General features: G+C 43.3%; 2 protein-coding genes and 2 long non-coding RNA genes across 6 annotated transcripts; 3 read left to right on the plus strand and 1 right to left on the minus strand.

The window, feature by feature from the left end:
* Positions 1-247: 247 nt before the first annotated feature.
* On the minus strand, positions 248-4,758 carry LOC117866795 (GRF1-interacting factor 3). The gene is made up of 4 exons (XM_034751079.2): positions 4,487-4,758; positions 2,064-2,140; positions 977-1,070; positions 248-895 (listed from the first exon to the last, which is right to left on the minus strand). The coding sequence occupies exons 1-4, from the start codon at positions 4,571-4,573 to the stop codon at positions 515-517; spliced, it is 639 nt and encodes a 212-aa protein (XP_034606970.1). The 5' UTR covers positions 4,574-4,758; the 3' UTR covers positions 248-514.
* Positions 4,759-10,172: 5,414 nt separating this feature from the next.
* On the plus strand, positions 10,173-13,681 carry LOC117866794 (disease resistance protein RGA5). Of its 2 annotated transcripts, XM_034751078.2 has the most exons (4): positions 10,173-10,476; positions 10,623-11,199; positions 11,338-11,432; positions 11,581-13,681. In XM_034751078.2, the coding sequence occupies exons 2-4, from the start codon at positions 10,633-10,635 to the stop codon at positions 12,089-12,091; spliced, it is 1,173 nt and encodes a 390-aa protein (XP_034606969.1). In that variant the 5' UTR covers positions 10,173-10,476; positions 10,623-10,632; the 3' UTR covers positions 12,092-13,681. The 2 variants fall into 2 exon arrangements, with proteins under 2 accessions (XP_034606969.1, XP_034606968.1); XM_034751077.2 differs by having other exon boundaries at positions 10,183-10,476; positions 10,623-11,432.
* A 5,565-nt stretch (positions 13,682-19,246) lies between these two features.
* On the plus strand, positions 19,247-22,018 carry LOC117866798 (uncharacterized). 2 transcript variants are annotated; one of them, XR_004643005.2, is made up of 4 exons: positions 19,247-20,378; positions 21,161-21,533; positions 21,606-21,712; positions 21,827-22,018. It is a non-coding gene; the product is annotated as an uncharacterized lncRNA (long non-coding RNA). The 2 variants fall into 2 exon arrangements; XR_004643004.2 differs by lacking the exon at positions 19,247-20,378 and having other exon boundaries at positions 20,385-21,533.
* Positions 22,019-25,185: 3,167 nt separating this feature from the next.
* Positions 25,186-26,391, plus strand: LOC117866799 (uncharacterized). Its single transcript, XR_004643006.2, has 2 exons — positions 25,186-25,987; positions 26,060-26,391. It is a non-coding gene; the product is annotated as an uncharacterized lncRNA (long non-coding RNA).
* Positions 26,392-26,571: the final 180 nt, after the last annotated feature.

The following is a 26,571-nucleotide window of genomic DNA, read 5'->3' on the forward strand; positions in this document are numbered from 1 at the left end:
ATGGAGTACAGCACAATTCCTCTGATCTTGCAAGGATAAAACTTTGTTCGTCCTTGCTACTGGATATAATTTCCGTTGGATGTTCATCTGTACTGGTGGCTAATGTAAATCATCTACATCGCATGCCGACCGTACAAAAATATTCTGAAAAATGGAGACAGCATTACAACTGTTGCATCCTCACAATTAATTTCTGTTCAAACATCAGTAACAAACAGTAACTCGTAAAAAGACATGTTGAAGCCACTTTAACTAAACCACCAAATTAGCTGGTAAACATAATAAAATACGCTACGACAACAGGCTGGTGAAAATTATTCAATGATGGCTACAGCAATGTAAGAACGCAGTAACAATCTTGGACAGATTACATCATCACCAATCTAAACTTTGTTATACATGGATCGATATGACATGTCTAAACCACACAGTAAGGACTAGTAGTTGTCATTCAAGAGTCCTTTCGTTTCGTTGCTAGTATACAAGGCATTATTCACCTACCAGGCTGTTCGACTTAGGATTTCTCCGCCACATCGCCACCAGCCTCGTGATCTGCTCCAGTTGTGCTCTTGTGGCTCTCGGTGCCAGAAGGCTCCGTGCTCACCCCAGCAGTTGTGTCCTGCTTGCCTCCTCGCCCATCAGCAGGGACAGGCGCTGACTGCTGTAGGCTGGCAGCAGTGGCAGCAGGGTCGGTTTGCATAGGCTGCATGCCATTGACGGTAGCCGGTCTCATGACCATCTGTCCGGGGAAAGCAAGAGCCTGTGCTTGCTGCTGTTGCAGCTGCTGCTGCTGCTGCTCTTGCATCTGTTGCGGGGTTAATGGTGTTCTTGGAGGAAACATTGGTACTTGGGACATGTAATGCCCTGCACCTGGCACCATACCAGGTTGCATCATCTGTTTGCAAACAAATGGAAGTTTAAGTAATGTTGCAAGTGGAGCTTGTGAAATAGCACCAACTTGAACAGGGCTACTAACCTGTGGGCGACTTGCAGGGTTCTGTGGTGGTTGGGGTTGGGCATCTGCAATCGCAGCCAGGTACAAGAGATTCTTCTGAAGCTGAGCTTGATACCTGAAAGTTAGGAGCATGGAAGATACTGTTATCCAGAATGCATTGCCATTGATACGTTTTAGAAGATGGCATTTACAAAGGCAGATCGATCAGGAATAAGATTTTCTTAGTCATGAATTATCCTTCTGAAGTTTCAGTGCATCCAGAAGGTGTGGAGTAGAAATGCGGGTGCATCCCTTTCAATTGAGAGCTGAAACTAATATGACTCAGAATTCCAAACATCCTACAGTTAATCTAATTCAAACAGCCTTATCATTGATGGGTGAAACTAGTACAGCAAAATGAGGAACCTCACAAATGGATCAGAATTTCTGATAGAACTAATCCATCTTGTTAAAATTTCAAGCATTTTTATTGTTGATGATGAGAATATGAGAGTCACAGTAGGATCATCAGTTGGTGTAGACAATATATATTATAGATCATCAATAGAAAAGCCAAGCAATGCAACATTTTTTACTTCACAAGGATGATAACACTTCAGAAGCTACAAGTATCTATGAATAGGTCACAAATCACTCATCTACCAGGGCAATCATTAATCCTGAGAGTTAACACAATGTCGCCAGATGACTGTAAATGATGCTGCTGTTAAAAGATACTCCAAAACATTGTATATGATCTAATTATTATGCAGGTTAGATTGTATTGTACTCCAAACTCCATGACTCCTACAGCACTATATTTACAGAACAATTCTACAGTCAAACTGTCTAAGCTCATAACTTTTACCAGCAAACCATTTCAACAAACCTACATCATTAAATATAAGAGAAAAGAGAGTACAACTTATGAAGATCATAAACATGGCTTGGATAAGGGAAAACTTTTGCTGGTGATATCCACATCTTAATGCTCATGATTTTTCATACTTTAGTGAGTGAATGAAATAAGCAACAGATGAATTAAAGGTTCATCATTTTGAGACTATTAAAACCAACAAAAAGCATTTCCAGCAGTAAAATTAGTTATATTGTTCAGGAAGATACTTACTGAGCACATTCAGCCAACTTTCCTAAGTTCTGATTTTCCAGGATGGCCAAAATAAGCTGCTTATTTTCATCCAAATACTGTGAAAGACGACGAATTCAGTTAGTGTTAATAACTATATGAAGTTAATGATGGCATGCAATATAGTGTTAGGCTTATGCATAATCATGAAGCAAATCAAGCAATACATTTACCTTCTGTGTAAGAATTACGCAAGCGATTTCATTCACAAAAAGGTTTTGCCATTTGATTTATTCATTTTGCCATACAGATATGGTTGGTTTCTTACAAGCCAAGCTTAATTGTATCTTAATGCTGAGCATTTGGTAGTGAGTTGCACTGGATTGTGAGGAATAGTAGATAAATGCAGCCCGAGAAGAAAGTGACCTACATCTATGATAGCTATGTATTTCATGACTTTATATGCCGCAGGCCATATCACTTGCATGCCATCCATATAATTCAGTTACAGCAGAGATGCACCTAATTTAGCCTCAAAGAACCATTAGTCATGACTCACACATCTACCAATGCAGATCATTATATATCAGTGAGGTGACTAGCCCCAACCATGGAGTAGACAATAGGACTGAGGAATGACAACCGCAGTTACTAAACCGCAGTTACCTTGCTATATGGCAGACAGCCACAAGTTGGCAGCCACACTGCCATCATATTGCAGCTAGGCACCAAGTCATCATAGAGCAGGGTGACTGACTGTCAAAGCTGATCGTATACCAGCAAGTTACATTCCATGGCACAGGACTATCGTTCAGAAATAATTAAGCACGGTTGACAGACGAGCATTGCTGAACAATGATCGCCCGACAACCGTGCAAAAATGGAAAATTGCAAAAGCCCACCTGTGAATGGGGATTCGTCAAAACATCCCTAGAACTTCTGTTTTCATATTCTACACCTGCAGCTCTACCTTGGTATTTTACCCCCGTAAGGCCATTGACCACATGGCGTGCTGCTTGTGTTGCTTCTAACATGGCATGATCACTTCTAGTGTGGCTTCTAGCATCTCCGTACCATTTAATCTAACCTAGCACTCCATTGTTTGCCCTCTCTACTTGCGCTTTGGTATCCCTCTTAAAGAATGCAGAAAAAGAGTTCCAGGTCAGATTGAATTAGCCCAAAGATGTAGAAAGTCACACTACAAGCCACCATACCATGCTCGAATGCACGCAAGCAGCATACCATGTGATCAGCATCCTTAAGGGGCAATTTGACACACAGGAAGAGAACAGGTGTAGGAAAAACAGAAGTCGTAGGTTATTTCGACAAACCCCCAATGCAGATGAGTTTTAACAATTTCCCTAGTAAAAGTGACTGCAGGCAGGCAAGCCATGCTGCAAGGCAGAGGACCCAGGGCTGGTCAGCTGCCCAACCACAGGGCAACAGGAAGCACAGGCTGAAAATCTCTGCCGCATGGCACAGGGTTAGCCGGTGGCCACACTTGGCCTTTGCCAAAAATTCAAAATTGATATTTGAACAGCACATACGGTGCCATTGCTCATTTGGCCGTTGCCAAAAAAAAAAAACAAAAATTGACACTTCAATGGCACATTCCAGTGCTGTTACAGCACATTTTGCCGTTACCAAATATTCAAAATTGGCATCTTAATGACACATTATGGTGCCACTGAACATTTGGCCTTTGCCAAAAATTCAAAATCAATATCTGAATGGCACATTGCAGTGCCATTGCGCAAAAAATAAAATACCCTGGCCACAGAGATTGAAGCCCCATTCCATGGCAAAGAGCCATGGTCTGTAAATAGCACAGCCAACTGGTAAGCATTGGCTGATGTGCTATCACCCAACAAGATGAGCAATGAGCTCGCAGCGTGGCAGAGTACCACAGGGGCTGCTGTATGGCAGCCAGAGAATGGCACCACACAAAAAAGGGCCTTCAAGGACGCCTTCTTGACATCCATGGACCAGAACCTTCAGCCCCAGATAACCGGGGCCTTAGGCCAGGAAGTTTCGCTATGCATTAAGCTCCCAAGGCACACTTATGCCCACTATTGACAGCACGGCCAGCCCAAGACCTTCACAGAAAGTCCAAAGCTTTTGAACTGCTAGCTACCCTCCACTCCCCATTCGGGCTCATCCTATTCTGCTGGCCTAATCCACCCTCGATTGCGCGCATGTGGCTGTCCCGTCTCCAATACCCAAAACACGCCACCAACCTACTGTTACTCACCGATTGACCAGAAGCACTAAGCCGAGGAATCTTCGATTACCCCCAAAACAGGAAAAGAACAAGAGCGCCCAATATTTCCCTAACCAACGGCGCGCAAAGATCCAATCTTTGATCGAACCAACCCCCTGAAGCCTGAAAAAAATCCATCTTTCTCAGGCGCGGGCGAACCCTAGCAAGAAGGAGAGGGAAGGGAAAGGGGCGGGGCAGCTCGCACCTTCTGGATCTGCTCGGTGGTGATGCCGGCCGACGGTGGCGCCGCCGCCGCAGCGGCGGGCGCCTGCATGGGCATCTGCTGCTGCATCGCCGTGGGCTCTGCCGGAGCCGGTGGGTGGGGGCGGCGTATCTTGCCTTCGTCGCTTGCTTTTCGAGGTTTCTCGAGTTGGTGAAAGTGGAGTTGGGGCTTAAGGTTGGTTGTGGTACTACGACTACCGGGAGTTGGAAGAAGGAAATTTTGCAGCAGAGTACTCAGCAACTTGGTAATGGTACGAGTGCCTCTGAGAATGGAAAAGCAATGGGGAGAAAAAAAGGAGGAGAGGGGGAATGACGAGTTTGCCCTCGCCCGTCTAGAACGAGACATATGTAACCCTCACGATGATGATACTAATGCTTTTATCGAAATGCTGCTATTAGATATTTGCAGCTATAGAGTGAAATATCTAGTTAGTTAGACAAGGAAATATCCAGTACAATTTTGTGCTAAATTTATTTATTTATTTATTTACAACTCACGTGAAAAGACCGGTTCATCCATTGTCTTGTGTTTATTTTCGTCTTTTCCTTGCGTGCAAGCTCTTTTTCGCCGATTCCACACGTGAAATGATAGATTCACTCTTGTCTTCTATATCTTTTACCTTTTTCTTGTGTGGACGCTCCACGAAAACGTCTTCGGTGGGTTGTACTCATCAATCTATCTCTATGGACCATTTCTTTTCGAGAGTGGGCAACACATACATTTTATTAAGCAGTTAAGAGTTTTTTATAGCATACACGATATCTTATCGTCCTTGATTGCTCGGGGAGGAAAAAGAAACCATTAGATCTATATTAAAAGACTAGGCACGACCGTGGAGTAAACAATTTATGCGTCTCATTGTCTATGTATAGCAATTTTCTAAGCCAAAGTTTCTAATTTCATAATTCATATTATGGAGAGTTAGTTATCGTGACTACATTAATTACTTAGCCAATGGTGTGGGGATGAAGAGCTTAATTTTGTAGCATCTAATATCAATTGTATCCGGATGTTATATTTTTAGTGCAAAAATAGTATGATATCAACGTTGACTCAGTGCTTTAGAGAAGCAAAGAGAAGGTGCGGTGCGATGAGCGTGTCATAAAACAACATAATAAGTGGATGGAAATGGTTTTATTTTTATCGTGAACGCGAATATGGGAACAGCCTATTAACTAACATTATTACCATTATTGAATATTACTCTGCACTCCATCCATTAACTAATATTATTAACTAACATAATGTGAACGCGAATACGCGAATATGGTTGTCGTCTTGTCACGTAGCAGGAGCTCAAACTAAAGAAAAAAATATGTGAATAATTGTGCGTTCACATTATTGAATATGCTGTTTAATTTTGTACTGAGAGAATCTAAATGACCAAAGCACTACTGTAACGTGAAATCTTACCATGCGTCACAAGTTTTCACGGTTCTTCCTCCTCATGGATTTGAGGAAATTGCTTGGGAGGGATAAATGGCAAGAACAGGAGGAAGGGGTAAACCTGTCTTTCTAGAACTTTATGGTTACGGCAGCAGTTGCAGCACTGTTGACTGATGAGTGATGGATGGAGTGCAGAGTAGGCAAGCAGAGCATTGCCCTGTGCGACTGCGACCGCGACAGTGGGGAGCGCACACTTTGGAGTCTTGGAGCCTGGTTTGAAAAGGTGAAACTCATGGCTCCACGTGACTCGCACGGTTAAAAAAAAGGTTACGCCATGTCTCTTTTTTTCCCTTTCCTTTTTGTTTCGCTTCGAAGCATAGCAAAAGGGAGGAAACAGATTCCGTAACTAAAAAGAGGTGAAAGCGAAATGCTGGTCACGTCTAAAAGAATGCAAGTTTGCATGAAATCTATAAGCGCCAAACTAATGCTTCTTTGACTTGTCCATGAATCTATAAGCATTAGTATATTTCAATTAGAGGGTGGCTCATTAAGATAAAGGGGCTACAAGAAACGTTTCAGTTTCTTCCCAAAATTACTAGAATTCCTACCAAATGGTATTTTTTAAGCGTTTCGAATCAGAAATGGAAGAAATGTTTCACTTTTTTACACTACAAAGGTGAAACAGGCAAAAGGGTGCTTCACCCGTTTCTGATTCACTTCCTTCTCATTTCAACTATCATCCTTTATCAGGCAGAATCTATTGAGTGAGCCAAATGATTTCAGTGACTCACTGAAGAAACGTTTCAAGGTAGAAACTGAATTCAAAATATTTCTAGATGAATCCGGAACCGTACCAAATGGGGCCAAAAATGTTGCATTGGAGGTGCTGGGACAAGACAAGGTCACAAAACCGGATATCAGATACTCTTGGCATCTTGGCGAGTTTCGTCGTTGATCTTGTGAAAATAAATGGCATACATATAGTTAAATCATGCTCATACAAAAATCGATTCCATGCCATAAAGTCCAAGAAATGACAAATTGGCAATGCACTTTGTTCGTACTTAGACGACGTTAACTTAAAACTAAAACACTGCTCTCAAACTAGTTTGGGCGTTTTGACTAAAAAAAGTCGGCACAGGATGCTGGGGCTGGACCGAACGGTCGTCACGGACTCACTTGACTTGACTCACAGCTTTGTGCATGCGTGCGCGACGAGAAAAGAAAGGTTCTTGGTGAGGAGCGGCTGGCGTCGCACGTGGCAGAATTTATAGGTAGCTGGGCCAAGCAAGTTAACTATACTGTCTACTGCACGAGCTGACAAGTGGTGCCAGTGGCAGCCACATAACAATAGCAATGAAATGCTGCAGCACGTACTAGGACCAAATATTAAAAAGCAGCAAATGTTGTTGGAGCTTGGAACTTGGAAGCTGCAAATGTTGTTAAGATTCAACAAATATGCCAAGGGAGGAAGAGGACACATGGTAACTAGCTCCTTACTTGCATTATGTGGTGTGTAAAATATACACATCCCTAAGGTAAGGTACCATGTCAACAACATCAGTGGCAATAGTAGGCTGCTAGTAGCCATGCCGCTTCATGGAGATGACTATTGTCATTAGAATCTCGTGGGGGAGCGAGGGTACATGTCTGAACTATTTTTCCGATATGATTTGTTGGTTTTCCGATATTGTCATTAGAATGTCGTCATGCAATTATTTTTTTGAATGAACAAAAGAGTTTAAGAAGTAGATGTTGTCATTAGAATGTCGTAATGCAATTATTTTTCATTGAATGAACAAAAGAGTTTGAGAAGTACTTAGACTTCAAATGCTAGTACTTCATTTGAGTAATCTACGCATTATTGAGAAGCTTTAACTCGTTGGCACAAGCTTGTAAAGAAGCAACATGCTCACCAAGTCAAACCTATTTTCTCAGAAATTTAGGCGCGCGTAATTTAAGTTTAACTTGCAATATTTGTTTCAGTTTTGAGTACCACTTCCTCATGGGTGGGTGTATAATAACTATCGTTGTTTAAGAGAGAATGTTCCGCTAAAAGTTTGACAATTTTAAATGCTATCCTAAACATGCATTATCAAGGGCACATGCCCCCCCCCCAAATTTTCTTTCCAATATTTGCAATACGACCATGGACTGTGAACCTTCCGTCCGGCTTTTCTTAGGCTAAACATAGAGCTCGGCACCTGGCTTTAGGACCGAAGAAGCATTGAGGTTGCGGATGGTGGCGACATCCATCTGTGAGTGACGTACCAAGAGCATTGCAGTTGTTCATGCCACCAAGATTTTCGGTGGAATAAGTAGTTGATCTGTTCCAAGAAATGACAGCAATGACCACTACACCCACATCAGTACAACACACAGGGGGACATTTTGTCAGTGACATCTTCATGAGGCGTGAACAGCCTCACAGATGCTACGACCGATGGCTTCCTATGTGCGCTGTGACAACGGAGTTTTTGGAGCTCTAAAATATCATCAAGTTGATGATAAGGAAATTTGAAGCAAATTAAGATATTATGAGCCAAATTCAAATTTGGATGAAATATGACAAAAAATTCAAATAAATGGTTAAATTTGGAAAAAATTGAATCAAATATGAAATCATGAGTTTAAATTGAGTAGAATTCAGTGAAATCAAAATTGGGACCAAATTCAAGTCATAAGGGTCTCAATTCCTTAGTCAAAGTTGTTGACTACAGCCAACTTGAACAAATCTGACATTTGTCCCAAGTCTGAAAACAGTGCTAAGTACTCATCTTTGAGCTTAATTCCTGAGAAATTTTCCTTGCAACTTATAGTATTTCATTTACCAGAAACGCTTGATGCTGAATTGTGGTTAGTCCCATCTCAATTACTGTCTCGAGCCATTGGATTTTCCGTAACTAGTTCGTGGTACATCCCTCTTGTCAATATAGTAAATGGTTCCTCGAAACAGCGTGATGTCTAATTGTGGCAATGTATTACGGTAACCGGATTTGCACTTTGCAGGTGCTGGTAGACAAAACCACGAAGCTATAGTTTATTCTGGTAAATATTGTGCACTTGCATGCACGTGTGTAGACTACAACAACACACGATATGGTTCATAGATTAATTCTCGGTAAGTCCCGCATGCATGCGGTTAAAAATCAATAGGGCAGGCATCTTTTCTTTATTAGTACAAGCAGCAGTATGCCGTTAACAGGGATTACGAAAGCCAGTTAGGATGCATCACGCCGCTGGCTTGGCTCTCGTACAACTCGATCGGCTTGTGCGGGCTCTTCGGTTTAGTACGGTAGTAATTAACGTGGAACGGGCGGAGCATCAACGTGGCTCGGAGACTATGTACTAGTTTGCGAGGTCGGGTTGCCTCGCTATAGAATAAGTATTCTATGATCGGTTACGGAGTATATTTTCTCTCTCTATATAGGTAGATAAAATTTATAGGTATAAATATAGATATAGAGATATATGAATATAGCTATAAAGCACCTAGGACACATGGTCCTGTGGTGCTTTGACACACCACGATTCACCTTGTTGTTTGCAGCCCACATTGATCAGGATAAAACCAATTATCTTGACCTACCTACTGCAAACCATGAATTTTTCTCAAAATATTTTCTACCAGACAAATCAATATACTAAAATTCATGTTCAACTTATCCATGGGTGTGTCCACGTACAATATTTTAGGCCCATATGGGTTAGCCCAATAGAGACTTTGTTTGGATTGATGTTACAATTTGAAAACCTATAATATCAACAAAGTTATATAGTTAGAAAAGGACCGGTGAGTAGCGATATTTGTGAAATTTCAATTTCAACAAATTTGAAAACCCCACAATTTCTTGCGAATATATTTTAGCCTATAGATACACGGATACGTCGTTTCTCAAAAATACGTTTTATCATTTTTAAATTAAATAAATAATAACGCATTAAAATTCTAAAGGCATTTGCCGTCTAATATGGCAATAGTTCACAGGAAGTAGCTTGCAAGCAAAGCATCCGAATGGGTAGAAGAAATCAACCAAGAAGAAGAATAGATCGTGCAAGGGAAAGGGAGGAAACTTACCGGAGGTCGCCTCACCGGCAGGCGCTGGAGCTTGGAGGAGTAGAGTAATGGAGGTTGGTTGCTGCTGCCAAGGACTTGACGAGTGGAGGATCAGGAGCGGAGGCTCGTCGTCGCGGGGCATCAGCGCTGCACGCTCTTGCAGGTGGCGGCCGGCCGGCGGTGCGTGCGTGCGTTCGTGCTGCAGGTCGCCCACGGGAGCCGAGGATAAGGCTTCAGGGCTGCTGAGGCCTGATGGTGGGCTGGGCCGTATCGCCAAACTCGATTGATACGTATCGGCCCACGTATCCGATTTTTTCGTATTTATTTTTATTGCCTATACTTCTTGATAGTACCTATCCGTATCGTACACGTATCCGATACAATTGCCATCTAACAAACAAACAAAAAACAAAGTCAACGGCCGCGGCCAGCGAAACAGCAATGTGGGCGGCGGAAGTTGACACCCCGCCGCAGTGGCCAGGTCCAATCCGGCGAAGAGCGGCGGCGCGATTCCCGCCGGTGGCGGGCGGTGAGTCCTAGCTCTCTCTCATACTCCCGTTCTTCAATTTGTGCGGGTCCCAGGATCAAGCTCCTACTTCTCACGCCATTCTACAATTGGGGTTCTTCAGAAATGTTCCACGCGCATACACAGCAACCTTACTCACAATCTTGCAGGGACGGATTCATGGAGGTGGTGATGGAGGTAATGTCGAGGCTCATCCTCAAGATTGGGGATATGCTCGTCGGCGAGTACAAGCTGCAGAAGGGGGTGAAGGGGGAGATCATGTTCCTCCAACCTGAGCTCGAGAGCATGCAGGGTGCCCTCAAGGAGATAACCAAGGTTCCGTCAGACCAGATTGACAGCCAGGACAAGGCCTGGGCCAGCGATGTGCGAGAGCTCTGCTACGACATAGAGGACAGCATCGACACATTCATGGTGCGCTGCACGGGCATTGAGCCTGCAGGGCCGGATGGCATGAGGGGGTTTATTAGAAGGAGCCTTGATTTGCTGACAAGGCTCCGGATTCACCGCAAGGTTGCTACTGACATCAGGGACATCAAGAGGCGTGTCGTTGAGGTGGGCGAGCGGTGTGAGAGGTACAAGATCGATGTCGATAAGCCTGCTGCTGTTGATCCTCGTCTGTTGGCTCATTACAAGAAGGCAACAGAGCTCGTTGGCATTGATGAGGCAAGGGATGAGGTGATTAACATTCTGGTGGAAGGGGATGGTGTGTCCAGCCAGCATGGCAAGGTAATTTCCATAGTTGGTTTTGGGGGGCTGGGAAAGACGACTCTTGCTAATGTGGTGTATGAAAAGATCAAGGAAAAATTCGATTGCTGGGCTTTTGTTACTGTGTCTCAAAATCCTGACATGAGGAAATTCTTCAAGGGGTTTCTCTATGAACTTGGAAAGATCGTCAATGATGAAACATTGGATGAGAGGCAGCTCATCGATCAAACCAGAAAACTCCTTCAGACGAAGAGGTATGAAGAAATCGCACAACATTTACACTCCGTCAATTTCGCAATACTACTATACTATAATCGTCATGCACAAAGCTTACATTGGCACTAACTCAAAAAGTAAGTGTAGGTACCCTAACTAGATTAGTTTTTTGTATTATATGTGCAGGTACTGCATTGTTATTGATGACATATGGAGTGTCTCGATTTGGGATATGATTAGATGTGCTTTGCCCGATGATGTTGGTGGATACATAATTATCACAACTCCCCGTATTTTAAAGGTAGCCGAACAAGTTGGTGGTGCCTACATGATGAAACCCCTTTGTCTTGAGAGCTCCAAAAAATTACTATACAGAAGAATATTTGGCAATGAAGAGAAATACAAATGTCTTGATGAGCACTTAACAGAAGTATCTGATAGAATTTTAAAGAAATGTGCAGGTGTACCATTAGCCATCATTACCATAGCTAGTTTGTTGGCTAATAGAGCTAGAGATAAAATGGACTGGTATGAGGTGTGCAACTCTATTGGTACTGGATTGGAGTATGGTCTAGATGTAGAGAATATGAGGAAGATTTTGGCATATAGCTATTATGATTTGCCACTCATCTACGGACTTGCTTACTATATTGAAGTGTATTTCCTAAAGATTCTGCGATTGAAAAATTTCGGCTGATATGGATGTGGATAGCTGAAGGTTTTGTACAACATGAAGAAAAAGGGAAAGGCCTATATGAACTTGGAGAATATTATTTTAATGAGCTCATAAACAAAAGTTTGACCCAACCAGTGTACGACATGTATGAAGCCATAATAGAATCCTTCCGTGTACATGATATGGTCCTTGACCTTGTACATTCCATTTCAAGTGAAGAAAATTTTGTTACCATGTTAATCAATGAGCACAACGCATCTCAGGAAAAAAAAGTTCATAGATTAATATTGCTTCAGAGCAACACAGATCATGCTATTCCTTGTGCTCGTATGAACATGCTACAAGTGAGGTCAGTTGCTGCCTTTTCACTAGCTTTTAATCTAATGCCAGCCCTTGGGACATTCAGAGTTTTGCGTGTCCTGGATTTAAAAAGCTGTCATCTTTCACAAGGTTGTGATCTTAAGCATCTCGGAAATCTATTTCACTTAAGGTACTTGGGAATAGGAAGCACATATCGTGCTCAGCTCCCTGATGATGTAGGAAACCTACGATATCTACAAACATTGGATGTAGTGGGAAGTCTTTTTTTAAGTTTGCCATCAACAGTTGTTCAGCTAAGACATTTGATGTGTCTACGTATCGACCAGAGTACAAGAGTGCCAAACGGGATTGGGAGCCTAACATCCCTTGAAGAGTTCTCAACCCTTTACATCTGTGATGACTCCATGAATATTTCAGAAGAGCTATGCCATCTGACCGAACTCAGGGTGCTAGGCATTTTCTTGTTCCCTGCAGAGAATGTAACCTTGGGGAAATCTCTGGTGATGTCCCTATGCAAGTTGCAAAAAGTCCAGAGTCTGATTATCTGGGCCACTGGTGGTGAATGCAACTTCGATGCATGGGTTGCCCCTCGACATCTCCGTAGATTGCAACTACAATGCTGCTGGTTCTCAAGGCTTCCAGATTGGGTGAATTCATCACTTCAGGACCTCTCCTCCCTACGGATCTCTGTGAGGGAGCTACATTAGGATGATCTTAAAATTCTTGGAAGGTTGCCAGCCCTTCGTTATTTGTATCTGATGCTGGACCATGAGAATCTCAAAATCCCTCGGAGATTCGTCATTGGTACTAGTTCATTCCCATGCCTTGTGCGATGCATGTTGTTTGGATTTTTAGGAGCAATGGTGTTTCAGCAAGAAGCTATGATGAGGCTTGAAAGCCTTGCATTCACATTCCATGCATGGGGGGTGAGAGAAATTATAAGCAGCGATGGTAGATTGAACTTGGGCTTGGAGAACCTGCTGTCACTCCAGGATGTCCTGGTTTACTTCCGATCAAGAGGCGCCAGTGTGATGGAAGTGGAGGAGGCCAAAGCTGCACTAAGTCATGCGATTGAGATTTATCCCAGTCATCCCAAGCATGACATATGGGGATGAAGGTTAGCTAGCCGGCTAGCCGTGGTTGTTATCTTTTTTCTTTTCTCCATTTTGTCCGCTGATCTAATCTTAATTTTCCTCTATTTTTTTTCTCACATTCATATTGATGTTGGTCTGTGTAACAGATATTCATCCTACAGATAGATGAATCCTGCATGCACGCATACTTAACACATGTATTTTGCCAAAAAAAAACTATCTGATTCTGCATACCAGTACATTTTCTCAGTAGTGGCGATGATACGGAGGTGGCCCGATCTTCTCGACGTAGGATCGCTGAACCATATATAGTGGTAGAAAGATAACTATTGTACCCTCTGATCTCCATTGACCAGCAAGTACAGTCTTGATAAGTTGCCATTGAACCCTCAATTCCCAGCGGAAAAGCAAGCACGATCTCCGGTGGAGCGTCCAATTCCCCTTCTATGATATGCATAGGAAGAACAGGCATGAGACCCTCATTATGGAGAAGCATATAGCTAAATCAATTCATAATTCGAGTCTAAGGTTACATGGATGCACACCCCTAACTGATATAGTACCTAAGTAACCTGAAACCTAAAAACTGGACTCTCACAAACTTTGGAATCAATCTGCCATCATCTTCCCTTCTGATCTGCGGCACATACTGAAGAAACCTTGGCTTGGGACTCCATCCATCATGTGGGAAATAAAATTATCTTTCCAAAGAGTACTCAAATGTCCAAAATGGACTCCATACGTAGGAGATATGGACATCTTAATCCATGGTTGTCAGGCTGTGACGTGGCAATCCGAATTGAATTCAATTCTTCCAATCTTCAAACTTCTTCTTAATTCCGAACCAAATCCTTACCAAACTTGAAGAATGAAGTCTTTAAATCCCTTCTAAATTAATGGTAGAGTCGGATATGATAAATAAAGGCTTCTAGAATAGAGAGTCCCCACGTTTTACAATCCACGCGCGTCAACGTGACAGCCTGCATAGTCTTCACTGAAATTGCCATAACTCTTGGTACAAAAGTCCGAATCTTGTAAGGTTTGATCTGTTGGAAAGAAGATTTGATTGGCTTAGAAAATATCATCTTCCTTCACCTTAGAACCTTCTTTACTGGTGTGCAAATCTCAAGAGAATTGACAGATAGAACTAATGACCGAGCAACTTGACCTTTTGATCCTCATCAGGCGATCTTGTTTTATTTACTCATTTGACCGAGGACATGATGCATGTCCTCTTTTACTTTTCCATCCACTCTAGGTAGGCAAATGTGTTTTTTAGTCATGTCTCTATTTTTAAAGGGTAATTTTTTTGGGTGAGCCTATTGCAACTTGTACCATTTCGCCCATGGTTGCAATGCTCAAGAATTGGGAGCAACTATGTCCATTTCACCATCTGCACCTGTACAAGTTGTCGATCACCCTGGTAGAAGCGGCAGCATCAAGACCAGAGAGGCTCTCTGACTGGGAGCTGATGGAAAGCCTGGAGGTTCATCTCAGTGAGAAACTGAGGATGTGGCCGGTGCTGGATTGCTGCACCTGAGAAATCAAGTAATGCTAGCTACGGCTGATGTGTTGTCTATCAAGAATTAGCCGGAATGTAATGTGTGTGATGTCAGCCTATTAATGCTAATTGAGTTAAGAACTCAGGCTGGCCTAAGTGCCAAGCTTCTGTGAAGAGTGACAGGCACTTCCATGTTGTAAACTGAAACAGAATCCTTATTTTCCTTTTTGCAATGCAATCGGACTGGGGGTATACCCCTGGATCTCTAAACAAAACTACTGCAACTTGTGCTAATTAAAAGCTAACTTGATACTGGGCCTGTTTGGTAGGGCTGTGGCTGTGGCTGAAACGGTTGCGGCTGTGGCTGCTTTGGTGAAGCAGCTTCTGTGGTGAAGCTGAAACTATTCTGAAAAATGTTTGGCAAAACGGCTTCTCCTGTGTTTTTTGAATTGCTGTGATAAATTAAATATTATAGATGCACTTAACTATATGGATCGTTTGAATAGATGAACGGAATGCTTAACCTTTGTTTACAAATTTAAGTTAATTAGAAATTTAAAAAAAATAAAAGGATTATTGTTTAAGCAATAATAAAAAGGATTATTTTTCCTCTTTGATTTTTCTTTTCCTTAATCCAGTTCACCCCATTCATTGCCTCTAACCTTGTGTGAAGCTGTCTCCTGTGAAGCGAGTTGAGGATTGGCACGGAACCAATCCGGCCCTAGAGATGCCGCCGCTGCTCCGACCCACCACTCCGGCCATCCTGTGCTTGCGGCCGTGGTGGCGCCGGGCCATGCGCTGGAGGCTAGGCCCATTGCTGCTGAGGCCATGCCGCCGGAGGCTAGCGGCGCTGATGTTCCCGCACCGGGGATGCCGGGCCATGCATCGGCAGCCAGGCCCGCCGCAACTGGGACGCCAGGTTGCTGCACCGGCAGCTGGCCCACCGCGGTTGCTGCGCCTCCAGGCCATGCACCTGCCACCACGCCGGGAGTCACTCCCGCGGGCGGCTAGGAGGGCGCCCAGGGGACCCGTCGGCGGGCCTTCCCGCCACATGAACGGGGCGCCGCTAGCCCCTCCGCCAAACACGAACGGCGCGCCGTTGGCCCCTCCGCTGGCCGCATCTTGGAGCCCACCATCAGATCTGCCCCTTTCAGCCGCCGGAGCCCAGTTTCCCGCTACCGGAGCCACCGAATCCCGCTCATCCATGCCGGCCGCCACCACCAGACCAAGACTGTGAGGAGGGAGGAAAAGAACGGTTCGGGAAGGAGGCGGTGGCAATTTGCCTGTAAATTTCGTGAACTTCAGGGCTAGTTTCATAACATGGGGGGCACGGATGGAGGGGAAGCTGCGGGGAGCTGGTTTTTTCGGCTTCTCCTCCCCAGTACAAATTGGAAAACGGCTTCACGGATGTTTCGCGAGAGAAACCGTTTTTTGGAAGGACGTTTGGTACGGCTTCTCCAGAAGCCGCCCAAGAAGCCGTCCAATAAGCTCTACCAAAGGAGCCCTTACTGTAATGGATGAAACTATATCACTGCTGGTTTCACCTACAGTGATGTTTGTTTCGCCCTTCAACATCATTGTAGACTGAAACTGCTTGACTACTAGTTCTCTAGTATGCTATTTTGGACTCATCCCAAACTTATGGATCTCTCTTTCATTTGAATAATCTGGATACCTTCGGGAGGTTGCTAGCTCCCTGCTATCTTTATTTGAAGGTGGGCCATAGAAAATTCAAAATTTCCTCGTTTGGATAAAGCCAAATCATCCAAATACTCATGTATTGGAGTGAAAAGAAAAACCAATTGGAAGGGACTACTGTGTTTGGATAAAGCTGCTGTTGGTGCTTGTTCGTTCCAATGCCTGGTAGGAAGTTGGTTGTTGGTTGTTCAGGTTTATAGGAGCTTTGAAGTTCTAAGCAAAAGAAGCTATACAGTCGTGATTTTCACCTTGATCATCTTGTGAATCAGTCGGTGAATAAATAGGCATAGTATTTGTTTGTTTAAGGCCCTTTTCTTCTCTGCTAACAAATGGCAGTGGTGCTTGTAATTTCAAATCACTACATTTACTTAAGGATTGTTTTCAACTTTTGATCCTTATGTATTCCTAGCCTGCTAAAGCTGACCTTTTATTTTGTCACTACAAACCCACTGCAGGTGAAATAGGCAATTCAGGAGACAGGCCTCTGTACACGGAATGTTTGGTTATCAGTGTGGAATGTAACCATCAGCAGTTTTTAAAAGTTAGTTATTTATGATAAATGGTCAAAATAGTTTAAGGTGATTGCAATCAAGTCAGTAAGCTATGCCGCTCAATAAACTAGTCCTTGCTCTTATTCGGGTGTTCTATGGATTTTTTTTTCTTATTTGCAAATAGACCCTGATAATTATGATAATTATATAAATAGGAGCTGCCGAAGGATCGGAGCTCAACTCGGAGCCGGAGCTGTTCGAGGACGACAACAAGGAGGAAGATCGCTCAGGTTCACACCCATCTGCTTTGAATACGTATTAGGCATTGCTATTAGTATGCTAGTACTTTATGTCTTTCAAAATAGCATGGTAGAGCATGCTAGGCATCTAACTTCTATGAATATGCAACAAGTGAGGAAAAGTAGTTTTGGCTCAAAAGATCTATAAGTTTGCCGCTGTTTGATTGGCTTTTGACTTTTGGATAAGCAAAAGCAGGCAAGAAGACTGTGAGCTAGATAAGCAGCATTCATGGATCGAGGAAGGATCACATCAGGGCCTTGAGTGTGATATGCATGCATGCTGGCCCTTCCATGCACGGATGACCTCTTGTTATTTTTATTATGAAATCATTTATTTTTTTTAAAAAAAATATCAGCGAGATGCCCAGACAAGACTGAGCCTACCACACATGCCATGCCAGAGGCGTAATAGTTTGATCGATGGCTCTTGGAGCGCGGAAAGATCATCAACGGAGGACTATAAATATTCATATTATAAAAATAATATAATATGTGATCGTGGCAGATGGTTTGGACTCGGGGATCAATCAAATGCGCTATGAGAGTACATAGTGCAAGGCCACATTTTGTTGTTTCAATCAGTACCACAGTTTATGCAAATTGAGGACAATAGTACAAGACTACGAGAGCACCAGCTACCCAAGAACTTTGTTATTTTTATAGAGAGGTGATAGTGCGTCGTATGGAACAGTTCCGTTACAAATTAATTATGTGGCTGTCAATTGTTGCTCATCAATGGACAAAAGTTCTAGCTGATGCCTATATGATAGCTCCATGAACAAAACATAAATACTCCCTCCATACTTACAAAGGAAGTCGTTTTGGACAGCGACACGATCTCCAAAGTATTACTTTGACTCTTTATTTTTATAAAAATATTTATCAAAAAGTGATATATGTACACTTTTATGAAAGTATTTTTCAAGACAAATCTATTTATATGGCTTTCACATTTTCAAACTCAACAACTTAAAAGTTATTCATGATTTATATTCCCAATGTTTGACCTAAACCTTGTCAAAACCACTTGGAGTATAAACAAATGACTCTAAAAATTGTCTTGAGTTGAGTGACCTGCCAATTAAGAAGCTGATGATCGTCTGCCTCTTGTTTGTGTGCCAGTGAGGCCAACAACAATGCTATCAAATCTACCTTCTCCACGAAGACCAGGATTCTGCATCTCGTTTCTCCCCACCACAGCAAAACAAGTAATCACCCAACTAAAATTTAGCTAGAAAAGTTTCTTTTAAGGGATACCCGTTGCTAAACTTTAGAGACTAAACTTTAGTCCATTTAAACCCCTAAACCTCCAAAAACCCCTACTTATTTGGACTAAACTTTAGCTCCCAAGGATAAGCAAATAAGTCACCAAGGGATTATTTATGGGGGCTAAAGTGCACCCTGGACACCCTCTGCCCTTATTAATTGCTTGTCCGTTTCCCTCTCCCCCACCCCTTCCGCATGACCGTACCCACCAGTCCCCATCCTCTGCCTCCGGTCACCACCGCCGGCCTCCTTCCTGGTTCCCCCTCTCGCATCCTCTCGCCATCCCCTCTGGCGTGGCACGGCATGGCGCGCGCGTGCGGCGGTGGCGGCACGCACACGGGCTAGCGGCGGGTGGCACGCGCATGTGCGCGGGCGAAGGCGCCGCATGGCCACTGCTCGGCCAAGGCAGGGCCTTTGGTCGCGGCGTTGCGTGGGCACGCAGGCACGAGGCTTGCCCTGGTGCGGCACGACCGCGGCGGCGCAGGGCATCGGCGACCCGTGTTCGCGGTGGCCGGCAGCAAGGCGGCGATGGCAACGGCCTATTGACTATGCTACTCTACCGAGGAGAAAAGAGCAGGGAGAGGTAAGCGGCTCACTGCAGCGCGATAGTGGCGAGCGGCACGGCGACGACTTCGAGCAGCAGCTCCTCGGGCGCCAGCGGCGGCGGCTCCCCTTCCACGGACGGCCTCCTCTCCTCTTCCTCCCTTCTCCTCTATTCCCCTTCCTCCCCAGGACCCTCTCCTTCCTCTCTCACGCATTGGCGGCGGCGGCCCGGAGGGGATGGCGAGGGGTGGGCAATATGGTTATTGTATAGGGCATTAAATGTTGGTTAACCCCTAGAACCAAATAGGGGGACTAAACTTTAGTCCCCCAAAATAAGCAAGTTTTAGTCCCTAAAATAAGTAAGGGCAAACCAAATAGGCTCTAAGTTTAACTAGGGGTGTTTGGATGTACTAGCTAGTTAAAGAGGTATTTGTCTATTTTACCCTTTCCTCCCACTTTAGAAATTTTTTCCGAGGAAGGTGGAGGAGCAATTTAGTCTTTAGCAATTTAGCTGGGTTCAACCAGGGAAAGAAATCTTTAGCTAGAGGTCCAAATGTTTGGATCCATAGCTAAATTTAGGCAAGTAAAATTTAGTCCGCTGATCAACCACGTAAAAGTAGGCTTTTTTATTTACAATTCTCAAACAGAACCTGAAACGAAGAGGTGGGTGGGCTCGTGAGTGCACGTGATAAGTGATAACCGCTGGTCATAATGCGAGGTGACGATGGCCCAAAGCACGAAGGAGTTGGTGTCAACTTGTCCTGTTGTCTTTCTAGGCACTGCGTGGTCTCTTGCGCTCGTATATGTGAATCGAGATGGGAGACATCAGTCATCACAATTCTTTTTAGTCCTCGTTCACTGAAGCACATCACTGACACTATAAGGAATTTATCTTGTTTGAATTTCGGGTGGTTAGTCTTTCCATCCGAGAAGATCACCATGAGCTCCGACACTAACACTATTAGAAATTTATTTGAAAGGGAGGGAGGGTCGCCAGAGCTCGCGGAGGAGGGAGAGGGAGCCCTCGCCCGCGGCCGGCGTGGAGGGCGGCACTGTGCTGCAAACTCTTCTTTCCTCGCAAGATGCTGAGGACAGGTAAAGAAACGAACCAATATTTCATAATCAGTGGTAGATGGGTAATTTTTTTTAAAGTTGCCCACCTCCATAGCCTGTGAAAGTAAAGGGAAGTTGCTGTTAGTTTTATAGTTTTATACTGAGGAAAAATAGTTTTGTCTAAAACACCTATGGATTTGCCACCTTTTTGTTTGGCTTTTGACTTTTTGACAAGAAGAAAAAAAACCTAAGCAAGATAAGCAGCATTCGTGGGCCGAGGAAGGATCACACATCTAGGCTTTGAGTGCGACATGCATGCATGCTGGCCCCTTCCATGCATGGATGACCTCCTTTTATTTTTATTACGACTTCCGAGATAGAGAACCCATTTATTTTTTTAAAAAAGTATCAGCAGATGCCTAGACAAGACTGATACGGCACATGCTACGCTAGAGGTGCAATTTGATCGATGGCTCCTGGAGCACGGAAAGGTCGTCACCGAAGGACTATAAATATTCATATTATAGAAATAATATAACGTGTGATGGTGGCAGATGGAGCGGAATCTCGACTGCCTTATTAATCGTTGGCACGTCTTTATCCAAGACAGTTAAGCTGTTAAGCCAGGCTTAAGCTGTTAAGCACTCCTCCTAGAGAGAGAGACTGCTCTAATCCTGGTCTCCAGCTATCTCTCTCTAGTTAAAGAAAACGTTCTTATCCAATGTGAAATACATTTAAGTGTGTTTCCGGGGATTATGATATTGATAAAGATCGTTTGGCACGGTTGTGGATAGCTGAAGGTTTTATCCAATGTCAAATAACAGGTAGATGTTGAGGTAAACCATGAGAATCTCGGAATCCGGAGACTCATTATTGGTGCTTCTTCATTTCCATGCCTGGTACCATGCGTGTTGCGGGGATCTATTGGACCTGTGGCATTTCAGCAGGGAGCTATGCCCAGGCTCGAAAGCCTTTGCTTCGCGTTCCCTGTGTTGAAGATGAGAGAAATTTCCAACTGCGATGGTAATTTCGACTTGGGCCTGGGAAACCTGCAGTCACTCCGGTATGTCACCGTTTCCTTTCTCTCTGGAGGTGCCAGCGAGCAGGAGGTGGACGAAGCGGAGGCTGCGCTGAGGAATTGAAATCGCAATGCATCACAATCATCCTAGTCTCGAGATACACTGATGAAGATAAAAGGTGCTCCAAGCTCCAGCTGTGCTTTCTTGCTTCTCTTTCTTCTAACCTTCATTTCCTCTGCTCCTTTCTCAGTTGCAGAGGATGGACTGGAGAACAGATTTTGTAGTCAGGAGTCAGGACATCTTGCCACATTTGCAGAAATTAAAATGCTTGCCGATGGACAGTGATATTTAATGAATGTAATTTTCATAAATCCTTCCTCGTTCTGCCAGTACATTTCCTCAATAGTCATGCAACTGGTGTTCATGTTTAATTCACTGATTTGACCAAGGACATTTCCTATTGGTGCGTAGGTACTGCTGTTCAGGATGTGGTTGTCGTTATTTTTTTTTTGCCGAAAGTGTACCATCATCGTGGATTATTACAAATGTGACAACTTGCATAACCTCCATATGCAAATGATGCTATCACATTCTTTCTTTCCGCAACCTGTCGGTTAAACTGTAACCTGTAATAATATTGTGCTCTGTTAAATTTCTGGTATATATCATTGGATCCCGATGAGAGTTAGTAATTTTTGCATTGCTAGATAAAATTATTATAATACTTGAATTATAGGATTAGCTATGAACTTGTGCAGAGGTTTGGGTAAATTTACCCAAAACAATGCAGTGGGACAGAGGCCTTAATCCTGCATTCCTGCTCAACTTTTACCATGATTGACTTTGTGGACTAGATTTATTACGCGTCTTTATTAGCACCTTTGCTGCTTACGGTGATATCTTCCTATCCAGCTTTCTTTTTTCTTGTCTCAAGAATGAGTGCCGCCTGCTGACATCAGCGCAGTGGCGCAGGGGTGGCTTGAATTATATCTTGTATAGTGGACCTGCAATCAGCGGCTTGGTCTCGCTTGGATCTCTCATCACTCGAGTGTTTGCCTCTTTTTAAATAATGGAAAAGTTCCACCTTCAAAACCCTCATAAGAGAGGCATCAGACTATTTTAAAGTTCACACCATCTATATTTGACATCATTAACTAATATGCAGAGTGAAAGATCATTCATGGGATGAAAAAATTCATAGCTCTAAACTCTAAAAACTGGCAAACCTTGACGAGCGGCTTCTTTTAGATCGTCAGTGTGCTCCAACAATACCGAGAATCGAAGCCAATGTGTCACCTGAATAGCTCCTGCAAACAAGTTTTTATGTACCATTATTAAACACAATATCGTTCCTTGTGAGCCATATTGCCAACAATAGATGCAGCGCCTGTTAATAACAAAAATATTATGCTCTCGACCCCTTATTTATGCCAATTATTAAACATATATTTTGTGTTTTTTGGTGGTGAGATTTCTAACACAATGTGTACCGTAAACAAAGAAATTTTGCATAATAACATTAAAAAAAAGTGTTGCAAAGTTTCAGATAGCAAGCCTTGCTCCCATCCCAATTCCTCCTAGCTAGATTGTCTTACGTAAGTATCACTCCCCTTTTCAAATACCACATAAATATTTTTATTTTGAGAGGAATCTTTATATGTTAAATTTTTTGCGTAACTTTGACTCCGTTATTGACTAGAGTTCACCATGAAAACTCCATTGTTATGTAGATTTCACCTAAATATATTCGCATCCTCGTTCAGGTTAATATTTGCTATTCTCGCGACAAGTTTATACTACTCAATTAACTTATCCCAACTAAACTTTCTCCTAAACAAAACATTAATTGGGTTAGTACCAAGCACTTCCGGCACAGTTTTCGCACTATATTAAGGTGTTGTTTGGTTTCAGGGACTAAAGTTTAGTCCCTTCCTTTTAGCATCTTTTAGTCCCTAAACTTTCAAATAGAGGGACTAAATGGAGGACTAAAGATCCAGGAGGATACCCCTACCCCTTATTATTGCAGCGTGGGATGTAGATTTTGTGCATTGATTAGGGATATTTTGATCTTTGTTCATCTACTTTAATGGCCTTTAGTCCCTGGATCCAAACAGGATAGGTTACTGTAACCAAACACTAAGGGGTGTTTGGATATCCCTTGCTTATTTTTAGGGACTAAACTTTAATCATTTTTAGCTCCTAAACCTCCAAACACCCCTGCTTATTTGACTAAACTTTAGCCCCTAAGGATAAGAGGTTGCTTATGGGGGCTAAACTTGGACACCCCCTACCAACCCCTACCCTCATTATTGTCCGTTACCCTCCCCCTCTCCCTAAGGGGGTGTTTGGAAACACCATGCTAAACTTTAGCAACTGTCACATCGGTTGTTTGGATACTAATTAGGAGTATTAAATATAGTATAATTACAAAACTAATTGTACAGATGGAATTGAATTCGCGAGACGAATCTATTAAGCCTTAGTCCATGATTTGACAATATGGTGCTACAGTAACCATTTGCTAATGATGGATTAATTAGCTTAATACTTTTCTTACTTTCACGAGTTCATACGGGTTGACGAGGCTGCATCAGCTTGATCTCCGGCCGATTCTATAAGTTCCGTTTATCCAAGGCTGGTCATAATGCGAGGGGACAATGGCCCAAAGCACGAAGGAGTTGGTGTCAACTTGTGCTGTTGTCTTTCTAGGCACCGCGCTGCCACTCCCACATGCAAAAACTATTTTCCTAGCTTGTGACATTAAAATTAGCTAAAACAGCTACCACACTGCGGCGCTCCATGAGCGCCACTCGCGCTATGTCAGTGGTCTCTTGCGCTCATATATGTGAATCGAGATGGGAGACATCAGTCATCACAATTCTTTTAGTCCTCGTTCACTGAAGCACGTCACTGACACTATAAGGAATTTATTTTGTTTGAATTTCGGGTGGTTACGTCTTTCCGTCCGAGAAGATCACTACGAGCTCCGACACTGACACTATTAGAAATTTATTTGAAAGGGAGGATCGTCAGAGAGCAGGTGGAGAAGGGAGAGGGAGCCCTCAGCCCGTAGCCGGCGTGGAGGGCGGTACTGTGCTGCATCCTCTCCCTTCCCCGCAAGATGTCCAGGACAGGTAAACAAGCGAACCGGTATCTCATAATTAATGGTAGGTGGTTAATTTTTTTAAAGTTGCCCACCTCCTCAGCCTGTGAAAGGAAAAGGAAGTTGCTGTTAGTTTTGTAGTTTTATGTGAAAAGAAAAGGAAGTTGCTGTTAGTTTTGTAGTTTTATAGTGAGGAAAAATAGTTTTGGTCTAAGCACCTATGGATTTGCTATCTTTTTGTTTGACTTTTTGACCAGCATTGAGAAGAAAAAAAAACCTAAGCAAGATAAGCAGCATTCGTGGACCGAGGAAGGGTCACACATCTAGGCTTTGAGTGCGGCATGCATGCATGCTGGCCCTTTCCATGCATGGATGACCTCCTTTTATTTTTATTACGACTTCAAAGATAGAGAACCCATTTATTTTTTAAAAAAATATCAGCGAGATGCCTAGACAAGACTGATACCGTACCGCACATGCTACGCTAGACAAGACTGATACAGCACATGCTACGCTAGAGGTGTAATTTGATCGATGGCTCCTGGAGCACAGAGAGGTCGTCACCGAAGGACTATAAATATTCATATTATAGAAATAATATAACGTGTGATGGTGGCAGATGGAGCGGAATCTCGACTGCCTTATTAATCGTTGGCACGTCTATCCAAGATATATAGTGCCTGCAGCCTCCATCCAGCCAGGCTTAAGCTGTTAATAAGCACTCCTCCTAGAGGGAGACTGCTCTAATCCAGGTCTCCAGCTGTCTCTCTCTAGGAAAAGAAAAGGTCTTATCCAATGTGAAATACATTTAAGTGCGTTTCCGGGAGATTATAATGTTGATAAAAATCATTTGGCACGGTTGTGGATAGCTGAAGGTTTTATTCAATGTAAAATATCAGGGGAAAGCCTATGTAGTTGTTGACGTAAACCATGAGAATCTCGGAATCCGGGGACTCATTATTGGTGCTTCTTCATTTCCATGCCTGGTACAATGCGTGTTGCGGGGATCTATTGGACCTGTGGTATTTCAGCAGGGAGCTATGCCCAGTGTTGCGAATCACTAATCAAGTGATCAGTTACTTAAGAATGTAATTGAGGGATAATTGTATAATTAGCCTGAAGGGACCACACCCCTTCACGAAAGGCCACACCCTTTCGGAAAAGGTGCTCCCACACCCCTTCAACCTGACAACCTGTATATATTGAACAGTAATCCTCAATAATAAAACAAGAGAATCATTTTCATCCTTCCACTCACTAGGAAAGTTCTTCATTTTCTAACACGTGATCAATCACGCTAGCCTCTACTGGGCAAGCCTTTGCTTCGCGTTCCCTGTGTTGAAGATGAGAGAAATTTCCAACTGCGATGGTAATTTCGACTTGGGCCTGGGGAACCTGCAGTCACCGTTTCCTTTCTCTCTGGAGGTGCCAGCGAGCAGGAGGTGGAGGAAGCGGAGGCTGCGCTGAGGAATGAAATCGCAATGCATCACAATCATCCTAGTCTCGAGATACACTGATGAAGATAAAAGGTGCTCCAAGCTCCAGCTGTGCTTTCTTGCTTCTCTTTCTTCTAACCTTAATTTCCTCTGCTCCTTTCTCAGTTGCAGAGGATGGACTTGAGAACAGATTTTGTAGTCAGGAGTCAGGACAGCTTGCCACATTCGCAGAATTAAAATGCTTGCCGATGAACAGTGATATTTAATGAATGTAATTTTCATAAATCCTTCCTCGTTCTGCCAGTACATTTCCTCAATAGTCATGCAACTGGTGTTCATGTTTAATTCACTGACTTGACCAAGGACATGGTGTAACATGGCGCATCCTATTGGTGCGTAGGTACTGCTGTTCAGGATGTGGTTGTCGTTATCTTTTTCTTTTTTTACCGAAAGTGTACCATCATCGTGGATTATTACAGATGTGACAACTTGCATAACCTCCATATGTAAATGATGCTATCACATTCTTTCTTTCCGCAACCTGTCGGTTAAACTGGAACCTGTAATAATATTGTGCTGTGTTAAATTTCTGGTATATGTCATTGGATCCCGATGAGAGTTAATGATGTTTGCATTGCTATATAAAATTATTATAATACTTGAATTATAGGATTAGC

This window comes from Setaria viridis, chromosome 8 (genome assembly GCF_005286985.2).
Source record: "Setaria viridis chromosome 8, Setaria_viridis_v4.0, whole genome shotgun sequence".
NCBI lineage: Eukaryota > Viridiplantae > Streptophyta > Magnoliopsida > Poales > Poaceae > Setaria > Setaria viridis.

Bases quoted from the DNA above. Each gene is read 5' to 3' on its own strand.
- LOC117866794 (XM_034751077.2), top strand. From the start codon at position 10,633: ATGGAGGTGGTGATGGAGGTAATGTCGAGGCTCATCCTCAAGATTGGG. The intron at 11,433-11,580 runs GTATGAAGAAAT...TTATATGTGCAG, and splicing joins AAACTCCTTCAGACGAAGAG to GTACTGCATTGTTATTGATG.
- LOC117866795 (XM_034751079.2), bottom strand. From the start codon at position 4,573: ATGCAGCAGCAGATGCCCATGCAGGCGCCCGCCGCTGCGGCGGCGGCG. The intron at 1,071-2,063 runs GTAAGTATCTTC...CCTAACTTTCAG, and splicing joins AAGTTGGCTGAATGTGCTCA to GTATCAAGCTCAGCTTCAGA. The intron at 896-976 runs GTTAGTAGCCCT...GTTTGCAAACAG, and splicing joins ACCCTGCAAGTCGCCCACAG to ATGATGCAACCTGGTATGGT.